General features: G+C 62.0%; 3 protein-coding genes across 11 annotated transcripts; all 3 read left to right on the top strand.

Annotated features, from left to right (window-relative positions):
• Nucleotides 1–387: 387 nt before the first annotated feature.
• MAZ (MYC associated zinc finger protein) lies at nucleotides 388–5,394 on the top strand. 5 transcript variants are annotated; one of them, XM_066275645.1, is made up of 7 exons: nucleotides 388–517; nucleotides 1,119–1,205; nucleotides 1,292–2,148; nucleotides 2,539–2,602; nucleotides 2,869–3,040; nucleotides 3,809–4,031; nucleotides 4,333–4,470. In XM_066275645.1, the coding sequence occupies exons 1-6, from the start codon at nucleotides 482–484 to the stop codon at nucleotides 4,009–4,011; spliced, it is 1,419 nt and encodes a 472-aa protein (XP_066131742.1). In that variant the 5' UTR covers nucleotides 388–481; the 3' UTR covers nucleotides 4,012–4,031; nucleotides 4,333–4,470. The 5 variants fall into 5 exon arrangements, with proteins under 5 accessions (XP_066131742.1, XP_066131743.1, XP_066131744.1 ...); XM_066275646.1 differs by lacking the exon at nucleotides 3,809–4,031 and having other exon boundaries at nucleotides 390–517; nucleotides 4,333–5,394; XM_066275643.1 differs by lacking the exon at nucleotides 388–517 and having other exon boundaries at nucleotides 770–1,205.
• A 1,045-nt stretch (nucleotides 5,395–6,439) lies between these two features.
• Nucleotides 6,440–8,966, top strand: PRRT2 (proline rich transmembrane protein 2). Of its 3 annotated transcripts, XM_066275637.1 has the most exons (4): nucleotides 6,440–6,565; nucleotides 7,241–8,178; nucleotides 8,545–8,677; nucleotides 8,847–8,966. In XM_066275637.1, the coding sequence occupies exons 2-4, from the start codon at nucleotides 7,300–7,302 to the stop codon at nucleotides 8,855–8,857; spliced, it is 1,023 nt and encodes a 340-aa protein (XP_066131734.1). In that variant the 5' UTR covers nucleotides 6,440–6,565; nucleotides 7,241–7,299; the 3' UTR covers nucleotides 8,858–8,966. The 3 variants fall into 3 exon arrangements, with proteins under 3 accessions (XP_066131734.1, XP_066131733.1, XP_066131735.1); XM_066275636.1 differs by having other exon boundaries at nucleotides 8,545–8,942; XM_066275638.1 differs by lacking the exon at nucleotides 6,440–6,565 and adding an exon at nucleotides 6,652–6,844 and having other exon boundaries at nucleotides 8,545–8,942.
• Nucleotides 8,967–10,228: 1,262 nt separating this feature from the next.
• Nucleotides 10,229–12,603, top strand: PAGR1 (PAXIP1 associated glutamate rich protein 1). 3 transcript variants are annotated; one of them, XM_066275641.1, is made up of 4 exons: nucleotides 10,229–10,352; nucleotides 10,649–11,136; nucleotides 11,320–11,402; nucleotides 12,210–12,603. In XM_066275641.1, the coding sequence occupies exons 2-4, from the start codon at nucleotides 10,655–10,657 to the stop codon at nucleotides 12,407–12,409; spliced, it is 765 nt and encodes a 254-aa protein (XP_066131738.1). In that variant the 5' UTR covers nucleotides 10,229–10,352; nucleotides 10,649–10,654; the 3' UTR covers nucleotides 12,410–12,603. The 3 variants fall into 3 exon arrangements, with proteins under 3 accessions (XP_066131738.1, XP_066131737.1, XP_066131736.1); XM_066275640.1 differs by having other exon boundaries at nucleotides 10,233–10,352; nucleotides 10,635–11,136; XM_066275639.1 differs by lacking the exon at nucleotides 10,229–10,352 and having other exon boundaries at nucleotides 10,366–11,136.
• Nucleotides 12,604–12,632: the final 29 nt, after the last annotated feature.

Here is a 12,632-nt window from a genome sequence, read left to right as displayed (position 1 = left end):
CAGCGGTGTTGTGCGCGTGCGCGCGAAGTAACGGCCGCTGGCCAGGGGAGGAGGGGGGTAAAGTCTTTGAAGTGGGGGGGAGAGAAGCCGCCCTGTCTCCCGCGCGCCCACCACCTGCACCATCGTCAGCCAATCAGCGGCCATCTCAGGGGTCTCGCGCTTGGGACGACTCGGGCTGCTGGGCGGCTCCTCCGGTCCCTCCCCCGCCAGAGTCCCTCTCCTACCTCCCCCCTCCCACTGGCCTCGCGCGCGCTCGCGCCCGCGCCCGCGCCAGCCTCTTGTGTCCTCGCGCCCCCCGCCCGCCCTCCCCGCGCGCAGTGTGCTCCGCTCCCCCCACCCTCCTCCTCCTCTCCCCCTCCCGCCGCCCCGAGCGCCTCCTCCCTAGGTGCCCCCTCCCCCACTGCCGCCGCCTCCTCCTCCTCCTCCTCCTCCTCCTCCCGCCCCAGGGTGAGCGCGAGCCACCTCCCTCCCTCCCTCCGCCATGGATCCCGGCAACTGGAGCAGCTTCATCTTCCAGGTAACAACCCCCTTCCCCCGCCCCCACCCCCCCCTTCCCACACCCCCTCCCGCCCGCCCTCCCTCCCGTCCCACCCCCCCTCCGCGCGCCCGGTGCGCGCGCAGCTGTCCCCCTCCCTCCTTCGCGCCCTCCCCCGCCCTCCCCGAGGCGCCGGCTGGGCGCGCGCGCGGCGGGGGCCGAGGCTGCTCCCTCGCTCCCCCCACCCCGCCCCGCCAGGCTCCAACCGCCGCCGCCGCCGCCGCCGCCCGGGCCCCCGCCCCCGGTCCCCGGCCCCGCGGGGCCTCCCGCCCCCACCGTCGCCGCCGTGCTCCGTGGCCCGCCGGGCGCCCTCCTTCCCTCCCGCCGGCCGGGGTGCGCGGGCGGCGGGCGGCCCTCGGGCCATGCGTTCGGCGCGGCCCAGCCCGGCCGGCCGGGGGCGGCGCCCCGAGCCCGGGCCCCGCGCGGCCCGCGCCCCCGGCCCCCGCTGAGCCCCGGGGGCCCCGCCGTGGCCGAGGCCATGTTCCCCGTGTTTCCGTGCACGCTGCTGGCCCCCCCCTTCCCCGTGCTGGGCCTGGACTCCCGGGGGGTGGGCGGCCTCATGAACTCCTTCCCGCCACCTCAGGGTCACGCCCAGAACCCCCTGCAGGTCGGGGCTGAGCTCCAGTCCCGCTTCTTTGCCTCCCAGGGCTGCGCCCAGAGTCCGTTCCAGGTGAGTAGGGGCCGGCCTCGGAGGGCCGGGCGGGCCGAGAGGGCGCCTGCCGCGGCCGCGGCCCACCGGGTGCCTTGTCTCCGCAGGCCGCGCCGGCGCCCCCGCCCACGCCCCAGGCCCCGGCCGCCGAGCCCCTGCAGGTGGACTTGCTCCCGGTTCTCGCCGCCGCCCAGGAGTCGGCTGCTGCCGCCGCCGCCGCCGCTGCTGCCGCTGCCGCCGCCGCCGTCGCCGCGGCGCCCCCCGCCCCGGCCGCCGCCTCCACTGTGGACACAGCGGCTCTGAAGCAGCCGCCTGCGCCCCCGCCGCCGCCCCCGCCGGTGTCGGCGCCCGCTGCCGAGGCCGCGCCCCCTGTCTCCGCGGCCACCATCGCCGCGGCCGCAGCCACCGCCATCGTAGCCCCAGCCTCGACGGTGGCCGTGGCCCCGGTCGCCTCTGCCTTGGAGAAGAAGACAAAGAGTAAGGGGCCCTACATCTGCGCTCTGTGCGCGAAGGAGTTCAAGAACGGCTACAACCTGCGGAGGCACGAGGCCATCCACACGGGAGCCAAGGCCGGCCGGGTGCCCTCGGGCGCTATGAAGATGCCCACCATGGTGCCCCTGAGCCTCCTGAGCGTGCCCCAGCTGAGCGGCGCCGGCGGAGGGGGGGGAGAAGGCGGGGCCGGCGGCGGGGCCGCCGCGGTGGCGGCCGGCGGCGTAGTGACCACGACGGCCTCGGGCAAGCGCATCCGGAAGAACCACGCGTGTGAGATGTGCGGGAAGGCCTTCCGCGATGTCTACCACCTGAACCGGCACAAGCTGTCGCACTCCGACGAGAAGCCCTACCAGTGCCCCGTGTGCCAGCAGCGCTTCAAGCGCAAGGACCGCATGAGCTACCACGTGCGCTCGCATGACGGCGCTGTGCACAAGCCCTACAACTGCTCCCACTGTGGCAAGAGCTTCTCCCGGTGTGCAGGGGCCTGGCCGCTGGCTGGGCTCGCTGGGCAGGGGGGGGGGCGGCCATAGTGGTGGCCAGGCCACTGCTGGGAAGGAAGGAAGTTTCTAAGGATGGGGACTGGGAGCCACTCCCAGGGAGGCGGGAGAAAAACCTCTCCGGGTTACCGGGGAGCAGGGGGTGGTTCTGAGCCAAAGGAGGTGGGTCTTTAGATTGTTGGAAAGCTTGGCATGGAGGAGGCAGCCCCGCTCCAGGGGAGGGACTTCCTGCCTACCCAGGACTCTGAAGCCCCAGATTTGGGAGAAAATGAAGGGACCTTTGAAAGGCCTCTTGTACTAAGTTAGATAGCTTTGGAGGCATCTCCATACCCCAGGGCCCTAACCCCAACCCCAACTATCCCCAGGCCGGATCACCTCAACAGTCACGTCAGACAAGTGCACTCAACAGAGCGGCCCTTCAAATGTGAGGTAGGAAGCCCACCTCCTGTCCTGTTTCCATGATTTTGATCCTCATTGTAGTTGTCTGAGTTCAGCCTCTCAGACCCCCTTTTTCTCTCTTTTTGCTTTTTCACTCCATTTTCTCATCCCTTCTTCAAGGCCTCATCGTCTCATTCCCATTTCCTACAGATCAAAGACCCCCAAGGCTCTGATTCCTTTAATCTCTTGCTCCCCTCTCCCCACTCCCTGAAGCTTTAACTCTCCTGACACCCCCCACACCCCTCCCCCTTCCCCAGAAATGTGAGGCAGCTTTTGCTACGAAGGATCGACTGCGGGCACACACAGTACGACACGAGGAAAAGGTGCCGTGTCACGTATGTGGCAAGATGCTGAGCTCAGCGTACATTTCGGACCACATGAAGGTGCACAGCCAGGGCCCTCACCATGTCTGTGAGCTCTGCAACAAAGGTACATGCTGAGGGGCGCTGGGGGGGCCGGGGAACAAGGGCAGGGACAGCCAGAGGCCCTTCCACAGGTGTGAGTTAAAGGTGCTGTTGCTGAGAGCTCGCATCTAGAGCCCTCTAGAAAGCAAATAAGTGACAGTGCCACCACTGAACATCGATCATTAAGTTCAGTGGTCAGAACTGGAAAGGTGATCTACCAGGAAGAGGCAACCTCTGGCTGCGTGGGGAGAAGGCACAGTGGGACATGGCTGCTCTGGGGAAGGGATGGTCGAGAGAGCCAGTGCCCAAGGGTTGACATACAAGGTTTCACTTGCAGCCAAGTGGAGTACGTTGGCAGGGGTTAAACAAGTATGTGCCCTGCCCCAGTAGCAGTGAAAGCTGCTTTTAAATAGACTGGCTTATTCACTGAGGAACTGGGCTGAAGACGGGGGGACACTGGAGGGAAGGGACACAGCCGTCTCTACTGAGGGTCGACCCTCCAAGTGGCTAGGAATCGGTGGCCTGTTACCCCAGGAGAGATTCCCCCAGCCACGGAGAGGGGGTTCTGGGTACCGGTGCCAAGGAGCAGACACTACTGAATCAGGTTCTCAACTTTAGGGTAGGCTTGTGCCCTGCCAACCCCAGCAGAGTAGTTGGCCCCAGGTTATCAAGGATGTGGTGGGAGGAGGACAGGGCCCTCTGAGGGTGTCCCCAGCCCAGGAGAATAACCCCGTCTCTGGGGTCTCCACACGGCTGACCCCATCCCCATCCCGATCCACCCCCCCCCCCATAGGCTTCACCACGGCAGCATACCTGCGCATCCACGCGGTAAAGGACCACGGGCTCCAGGCCCCGCGGGCTGACCGCATCCTGTGCAAGCTGTGCAGCGTGCACTGCAAGACCCCTGCCCAGCTGGCCGGCCACATGCAGACCCACCTGGGGGGGGCCGCCCCCCCTGTCCCGGGAGATGCCCCCCAGCCACAGCCTACCTGCTGAGGGGGACCCGCACCCACCAGGCAAGGCGTGGGGCATGGCTGGGGGTGGATGGTGTGTGTGGGACAGGGGGGCTCAAAGGGCCCAATAGGGGATCTTAGGAAGGCCAGGGATGTCCACCTATCATTCCAGTTAGGGAGACTTCTGGGGACAGGGAGGGCCCATTAGGAGAACTGGGTAAGGATGCAGGCCAAAGCCTCTGGGGACCAACAGGAATTGAGCAACGGCTGTGTCCCAGGGGAGGGAGTCTGGGAGAGTCTGCGCTAAGGGGTAAGACTCTTGCCATTCAGATGGCGCTGTGATCTGGTGTTTCTCTCCGTGCAGGTACCGGTGAGGTCTGTCCAATGGCAGCAGCGGCAGCAGCGGCGGCGGCAGCAGCGGCTGCATCAGTGGCAGCCCCCCCCACGGCTGTGGGCGCCCTCTCTGGGGCTGAGGGGGTGCCTGTGAGCTCTCAGCCACTTCCCTCCCAGCCTTGGTGAACTCCAGGCTGGTGAGAGGGAGAGGGGAGAATGGAGGAAAGTCCCTTGGTACCATCTCCGCCCCCCCTGTCTTCCCACCAACTCTTCACTGCTTCCCCCACCACCCAAAGCGCCTCCTGAAGGAAAGGAGGAAGAAATGTGTTCTTAGGGGAATTCACTAGGTTTTAACGATTTGTTTCTCCTGCTCCTCTTCTCCCTATCAGACCTGACCCCATATACACCTGTCCCCTTGGTTGTGTTGAAGCCCCCTGGACAGTGGGCAGGGTGGCAGAGGACAGGAGCGGCCACTGCCTTCATCCCCTCTCCTCTCTGTAACCCCCTGTCCTGCCCTTCCAGGGATTTGTGAGCCTTCTCCCTCGATGGACTTCTTGCCCTCCTTCTAGTCTCCCTCACCAGTCTGCTGCCCTCCCTGGGGAGTTGGTGCTTTTTTTTTTTTCCAGGGGGGAGGGAGGAGAGAAAGGAGGGGAATCAAAGATTCTGTCCTAGAGCAGGGAAGAGGTGAGATTTGAGAAGGGGCAGAGGCAGGGAAGGCCAAGGTTGGGTTGTTTAGGGTCAGGCCCTAAGCATCATCCTACTTGAGTCTGACAGGCTAACAAGTCAAGGGGAGCAAAGAAGGAGTCACTCAGGCCAGAGGCAGGACAAGAGATGGAACTTCAGGAGGCCAGGGAAATGGGACCCAGGGACTAGAGGTGCTGCCTGGGGGTGGGGGAAACGCAGCTGCACTGTCTCCCCCTTTCCTCTTCCACCCCAGCTCCAGCCCTGGCCTTTTCTTTCTGTTCCTCTTCCCCAAGATAGAAGCTGTGCCCCTGGCCATGTCATCATGTTCCTGTGTCCCCTGCATGTTCCCTACCCTTCACCCCCTCCTCTTGCGTGGATTCCATTACAATAAATTTTAAATAAAAACTTGGCTCCGGCTTGAATGAATTGTTCTCACCAAGGCCCCTGTTCTCACCCCCAAGGGGTTTCTTGAGCCTGGTATCAGTCCCAGCCTTGTTCCGCTTCCTGAGCTCTGGCTCCTCCCTCCAGGGAGCAGCACAAGTGGCCACAGCCCAGATTCCGGTGAGGCCAAGTCTCCAGAGGCTGTGGAGAGCAAGTTCCAGGACTCCTGGGTCTGGGAGGGAGGTGTTACCCAATCTGGACGGGCCCAAAATAGCCGACCACTGCAGGTTAGAAGAGGCCTGGCTTAGAAGCCGAGTTGCTAGAAGCCAGCCAAATATCTAACCCCCTTGAGGCCCTGACAGGTGAGGGCGGATGGTGTAGCTGCAGAATGGCTGGGGAAGTCTGAGCCCCAGGACTGGGAACAGGGAGGCCGAGAAGAAAAACTGCACTGGTCCTCCTCGTTCTTGGCCTGGTCTCCCCAGTCTTCACTCAGCTCCTCTGCCCCAGCCCCTTCCTGCTGGTGCGGGCTGCCCCTGCAGCCTCGGCCCTGCCCCTTGGGGCTCCCTCCCCAGTCCTTGCTCTCCTTTCCAGGGACCCCTGAGCCTTTCCAGTATCAATTTCTGCTGCTGTTCCGTTGGTAGAGGGACTTCCTATTCTGCAAGTTCCCTTCCCTTGAAACCCCACCCTGGTCCCCAAGTTTTGCCTCCTGTCCCTTCTCTTTCTGCTCGTAAAGGGGGCTCCATCCGGTCCTGCCTGTCCGAGGACCTGCCTCTCGCAGACCCCTCTCCATTTCATCCAACATCCTGCCTCTGCAAAGACCCCCGGTGACGGTTGGCGGGAGGGGCCCGGGGCTTAGGAAGGGGATACCCCAGGAGGTGCGCGTGGGAAGGAGCAGGGAGCTGGCGCGAGTGGTCCCCCAGCTGGTTGCCTGGGTAACGCGGGCCTGGCACGCGTGGCTCCCTTGGGCGGGCCTGGAGGGGCGGGAGGCGTGCGAGGGGCGGGGGCAGCCGTGCGGCAGCAGAGCGTAGGGGAGGGGACCTGAGAGGAGAGAGGAGGGGACTGTAGAGCGGAGGGGAGACCCGCCGCCTCCCTCCCGCGCTCGCTGACTCTCCCTCCCGGGTTGCGGCTGCTGCAACGAGGGCAACGGCGGCGGCGGGAGCAGCAGGAGCAGCGGGATCAGTCTGGAGGCCGGCGTCGAGGTGAGACAGGGGGTGGGCTGAGGCTGCGGGTAGGAGTGGACAGACAGACGGCAGACGCCGGGGAGGGCTGCAGTGCACGGGAATACAGGCGCCTAGCCGACTGGCTGGTGGTACTGGGAGCGACAAGCCAATGGAAGGAGGAGGTGCCAGAGGCACCCCGGGGCAAGGGAATCCCTGGGAGAGGGGCTGAGAAGGGGCTCAGAGGAGATGCCCAGGGAGGAACCAGGGCGCCTGTGCCCCCAAACACGCAGCAAGAAAACCGCACCCGCTGGCACCCAGGTAGGAGGGAGGATGCAGAGGGAGTGGAATGTATGGGATCTCTGCCCGGCCTGCCTGTCGGCGTGTATGCGTGTTTGCACAGCTTGATTGGGAGGTGCTGGGCCATCTGCTAGGGTTTGGGAGGCTGGGTCTGGTTGTGGGTGCCCAGGAAGAGACCACGGTAAGGGCCTGTTTACAAAAGGGTTAATTTTTCCAGGGCTCTCCAGGCAGAAGAATTTGATCTGAACACTTCTCCCCAGAGATGTCCCACCCCAAGGCAAAGGAAACCCCAACTTTTCTTCCTCTCCCTAGAGGCAGCCCAGGGCTGGTCCTGAGACAGGAGCACAGCCTCGCAGGCTGCAGTGCCCAGAGCTGCTGCTTTCCTGCTCACCCCAAGCCTGTCTCCTCCTCTTCCAGGATCTGCTGCTGTCTCCACTGCTCCATCCTCTCAGAGGTCTCCCCTCTCCCAGCTCAAGATGGCAGCTAGCAGCTCTGAGATCTCAGAGATGAAGGGGATAGGGGAGGGTCCCCAGACCCAGGGAGAAGGACCTGTCCACGCTGAGGTGGGAACTGGCCCTCTCCAGGTCCCAGTTGGGGTCCCAGATGAGCCTGAGGCCCTGCAGCCAGGTCCAGATATCACTGGGACCCCTGTGGACTCAGAGCCCAAGGCTGGGCTGGCTCCAGAAATCACAGAGACCCCAACAGGGACCACAGAAACAGTCCAGACCAAAGACGTTAGCTCAAGCCCAGGAGGGGAACCAAAGGCCAACGTCAGCCCCAAAGAAGAGTACCAAAAGCCAGCGTCCCAGCCAGAAGTGAGCCAAGAGGCCACTGCAGACCAGGGGTCCAACCTGGAGCCTGCAGGCCTGTCTGAGCCAGCTTCAGAGCCCACTCCTCAGCTGAACCCTCAGTCAGGTTCCCAGCCTGCCCCCAACCCAGATCTTCAGACAGACCCCCCTACCCAGGAGGACCCCACCCCTGAGGTCTTGACTGAGAGTGTGGGGGAAAAGCAGGAGAACGGGGCAGCAGTTCCCCTGCAGGCTGGCTCTGAGGAAGAGGGCTCAGCCCCCCAGCCTCATTCACCACCCTCAACAAAAACCCCTCCAGTCAACGGGGCTCCCCCCCGTGTGCTGCAGCAGCTTGTTGAGGAGGACCGAGTAGGAAGGGTTCACAGTGGGCATCCAGGATCTCCCCGAGGTAGCCTGAGCCGCCACCCCAGCTCCCAACTAGCAGGGTCAGGGGTAGAAGGGGGTGAAGGCACCCAGAAACCTCGGGACTACATCATCCTCGCCGTCCTGTCGTGCTTCTGCCCCATGTGGCCTGTCAACATCGTGGCCTTCGCTTATGCTGTCATGGTAAGCCCCACGGGACCCTGGCCCAAGCGTGCTGTGGCTCCCAGCTTCCTGCACTGGAACAAAGCCCCCCGGAGTAGCCTGGCCTTCCCTCTCTGCATGGATCTCACGTCCAAATCCAGGGCCTGGCTTGCCTCTCCATAGGTCTTCACCCTCTGAGCCACTATTTTCCCACCCCTTCAGGTGGGAGGGATATCCAGACATGTTTCACTCAGCCTTGCTGACCTGTGCCCTCCTCCTCCTGCCTCTCCGACTCTCCTCTCTCCCTAACCCTGGGCTGGCCTATCTCCTCTGGACTGCTCTTTCACCTGATCACTGCTTGGCTGGCCTCTCCTGACCTGGGCCACGGTGCCCCACGCCTTACCTCAGTCCCGGAACAGTCTGCAGCAGGGGGATGTGGATGGGGCCCAGCGTCTGGGTCGAGTGGCCAAGCTCTTAAGCATCGTGGCGCTGGTAGGGGGGGTCCTCATCATCATTGCCTCCTGCGTCATCAACTTAGGCGGTGAGTGGGGGTCTGGGACAGGCTGGGAGGAAGGGAAGGGTCGGCAAGGGCAGCTTTACTAACCCCTGCCCCTGCTCTCTCCTGTCTGTCTTCTCTGCTTCTCTTTTGTTTCTCTTTGTCTCCCCCCACCCACTGTCTCTGTCTGTCCCTCCCTTTTCCTCTTCCACAGTGTATAAGTGAGGGGCTCTGCCCTGCATCCCAAGACTTTTCTTCCTGTTGGGAGCTGCCTTGGGCCCATCCTCCCCTGCTCCCCTGCAGGGAGCCCAATCCATGGCCCAGGCCTGCACCCACAGGGACCAAGGGAGCCTGAGCAGCCTTGTTTACAGCTTCTTTCCTGCTCCTGCATCTTGCCAGGCTCCTCTGCCAATCGTAGGCCTCCCTCCTCCTTGCACTGTTTCCAGCCTCCCTGTATTTCTGCCTGCAGCCAGTCCAACTCTCGGCCTCCCTACTATCCCTGCACTTTTGGAAACCTCCCTTAACACCTCCCAAACTCTTTGCTCTCAGCCTCCCTGCATCTCTCCCAGCCTTCCTGCACTTACTCCTACCTCCCAAATTCCCTGCATCTCAATCCTGGTCTTACCCCCCACTTTCATTGTCTTGGCATTTCCCCCTATTTCTCTCTTCGTTCTTTCCTTTATTATCTCTCCTTCCCTCTACACACCATCCGCACCCTTTCTCTCCCTGCCTTGTTTTCCCTCGGCATTCATTCATCCCCTGAGGACCCTCCACCCTCCTGCCACTGTTAATTCCGCAAAAACTCCAGCACTTAGATCAGGCTGGGGGAGGGCAACGAGGTCAGGAGAGGACTCTAGCCCGGGGCTGTACTCTGCTCGGACCACCCAGGTCCGGATGCCTGCCCAGCGCCACAGGGTTGCAGATCTGGCAAGCTAGGGCTAGTTTGGGGACTTGTGAAGGGATGGTGAGCGCCGTTCCGAACACGCACCTGGGAGAAGGGAGGGATGCAGCTGTTGACCTTCTCTGGTCAGCCTGAGTTGACCCGCCTCACCTGGGCTTTTTAGCCGAATTGGCAAGTTTCTTAAAGGCATGGGGGCTAGGGTCACTCGCGTGCTTTGTAACGAAAAAAAAAAAAAACAACCAAAATAGGACCAAAGCTCCCAGCCTCAAGTAGCTAGGGAGGGGCGGGGAGCTATATAATTACTTTCTATGAGAAGAGAGGTTTTTTGCATACGACAGTCAGCTAGGGAGGCAGAGACCGAGCAATGATGCGGCTCGGAGTTAGCGGGGTTTTTTGTTTTCTTAAAAAAAAAAAAAGTGTGGGGGAAAAAAACTAAAAGTCTAAAAAAAAAAAAAGACACATCAAACTGATTCTCCCTTTTTGTATGCCGGGTGCTGCATGAGTCTGAAACACCAATAAATGAAGACTGCATGAAACTCGCCTCCAGCCTCATTGGTCCTCACGTCGGTCCGCCAGCGGGTGCGCAAGTACTGCTTTTTGGGGGGAGAACCAGCAGGGTAGTACGCGTCCGCACCGTCCCGACGGCCATCTTGACTGTGGGCTGAAGCCCGTAATGCCCAAGCGCCTACCTGCGCATGTGCAAGCCTTGCCTTGCTTTCCTCTCCAAGTAGCTTTTACTAGAGCGGAGCCTTCCGCGCCATCTCTATGCGCTTGCGTGCTGCGACCCAGCGCAGCCTGCGAGGCGGGCCTTAGCTCCAGGTGCGTACCGCGGCCGAGGTGGTGGAACTGCGGTGTGAGGGCGAGAGCCACGGGGTTGGCGGGGCAGGTGCTCTCTCCGGTCCGGGGAACCCGGCACTACCGTGCTCAGTCCGCGGGGCGGGGTCCTTGGAAGAAACCGAGCGCCCCCTCCTGGGAACGGGCGCTCCGGTCGCCGGGATCCCTGTTGGAGCCTGATTGGTTGGAGAGACATCCTTGGGGACACCTCCCCTGGGGGGGGCGGGGTTCCCCAGGTTAGTACTCCTGCCTCTCCTATAATCGCAGGGTTGCTTCCCTAGTGGCTTATGTCCCTTGTCCGGGGTCATGGAGACATTGCGTCCACGACGGCGGCGCCTCTATCTGAAGAAGGGGAAGTGACCTCCGGCCTCCAAGCTCTGGCCGTAGGAGATACCGGAGGCCACTCGGCTTCGGCCAATAAAGCCGAGGAAGAGAGGGAAGGAGTCCGGGAGGAGGCTGAGCGTGAGGGGTCTGGGACCGAGGAGGTGCAAGGAGAAACCCCCAGCGCCGAGGGGGAGGAGCATGCCCAGGGAGAAGCCGAGGACTGGTGTGTGCCGTGCAGCGACGAGGAGGTGGAGCTCCCCGCGGATGGGCAGGCCTGGATGCCGCCCCCCTCCGAGATCCAGCGACTCTATGAACTGCTGACTGCCCACGGCACACTAGAGCTTCAGGCTGAGATCCTGCCCCGCCGGCCACCCACGCCTGAGGCCCAGAGTGAAGAGGAGCAGTCCGACGAGGAGCCCGAGACCAAAGAGGAGGAAGAGGAGAAGTGAGGGCACCCCTTACACTTTGTCCCTGGGGCTGCTCCCCTGAAGCCGAGGAGGGGGGACTAAAGAGGGGAGGGGATCCAGACGCATGGAAAGGGGAGGGAAGGAAGAGAGGAGGGTGGGCAGGCTGGGCGCAGCAGGTTCAGGGGAGCGCCCTCACCCTCCACTCTGTCCACCTGTTTCAGACCACGCATGCCCACAGAATTTGACTTTGATGATGAGCCAATGACACCAAAGGATTCCTTGATTGATCGGAGACGCACCCCAGGTACTGACAAGAGGGAAAAGTGGCAGGAAGGTGAGGGGCCTCTGCTCCCACTTACTCGGAAAGTGACTTCCTAACAGAGGCCTGTTTGGTGCCTTGGCTGCTATACAGTTTATCAGCTTAAATTGGTAACCCTATTTTCCTTTTAGAGAGAGTCACAGATAATCCTGTTGTGACTCCCATTCCTTTGATCTCATCTCTGCAGAAGTCCGAGTCTTCCTGATACTGGGATGGATATCCCAGTACTACTGGGTACATCGCTAATCTGACCCAGGTTCCACCCTGTCTGCTTTCCTAGAATTGACCCTTAGAGCTGTTCTAGATTTCTCTTTCTCTTACTCCAACATTCATGCTGGCGGCAGCAGGTGTAGTGACTCTGTTTCCACATTTCCAAGTGACCTGTGAGCCTCCCATCTTCCACACCATGCACTCACCCAGGCCACCCTCTCTCTTGCCTGGATAGGTGCAGTGGCTCTAACTGGTGTCTCTGCTTCCAATCTCAGTGACCAGGTGACCCTTTTAGGAAATAAATCATGTCACTTCTTTATTTAAAATCATGTTAGAGGTTTCCATTCCTGGGGAGGGGGGGAAAGAGCATGTTGAGAGAGTCCCAAACCCCTTATCACGGCCTCCACATCATTTCTCCTCCAGGTCTCCCCAGCTCTACACTCTTTGAACAGACCTCCCTCTTCCTGCCCCGAGGCCTGTACTTGTTCCTCCGCTGCCTGAGCTGGTCTTCCCTGGTAACCCTGTCCGGGTGGACGCACAGAGCCTCACTCCCCTCCACCTCTCCCACCTTCCCTTCTCCAGGAAGCTCAGCTCGGAGCCAGAAACGGGAAGCCCGCCTGGACAAAGTCCTCTCGGACATGAAGCGACACAAGAAGCTGGAGGAGCAGATCCTTCGTACCGGCAGGGACCTGTTCAGCCTGGACTCCGAGGAGCCCAACCCCGCCAGTCCCCCGCTCCGGGCCTCAGGGAGCGGTCTCTTCCCCCGGCAGCGGAAGTACTGACTGCTGCTCCCTTCTGGGGCAGTGTGTGGTCCTGCCTGGGCCCAGCCTCTCCTCCCTGACCCAGGTGCTGGAAAACCTGGGAATCGGAGACACACTCCAAACTGCCAACACAGCCCCTTGCCAGAAGGGGGGCATATGTGCGTGTGCGTGTGTTTTTTGTTGAACACCTGCCTAAAATAAAAAATACAAAGTTATCTTTTCGAGGAGGGGCTGCAGCCAGAGC

Source organism: Saccopteryx bilineata, chromosome 4 (genome assembly GCF_036850765.1).
Source record: "Saccopteryx bilineata isolate mSacBil1 chromosome 4, mSacBil1_pri_phased_curated, whole genome shotgun sequence".
NCBI lineage: Eukaryota > Metazoa > Chordata > Mammalia > Chiroptera > Emballonuridae > Saccopteryx > Saccopteryx bilineata.
The sequence above is the reverse complement of the archived record's forward strand: the minus strand, read 5'-3'. Positions and strand labels throughout refer to the sequence as shown.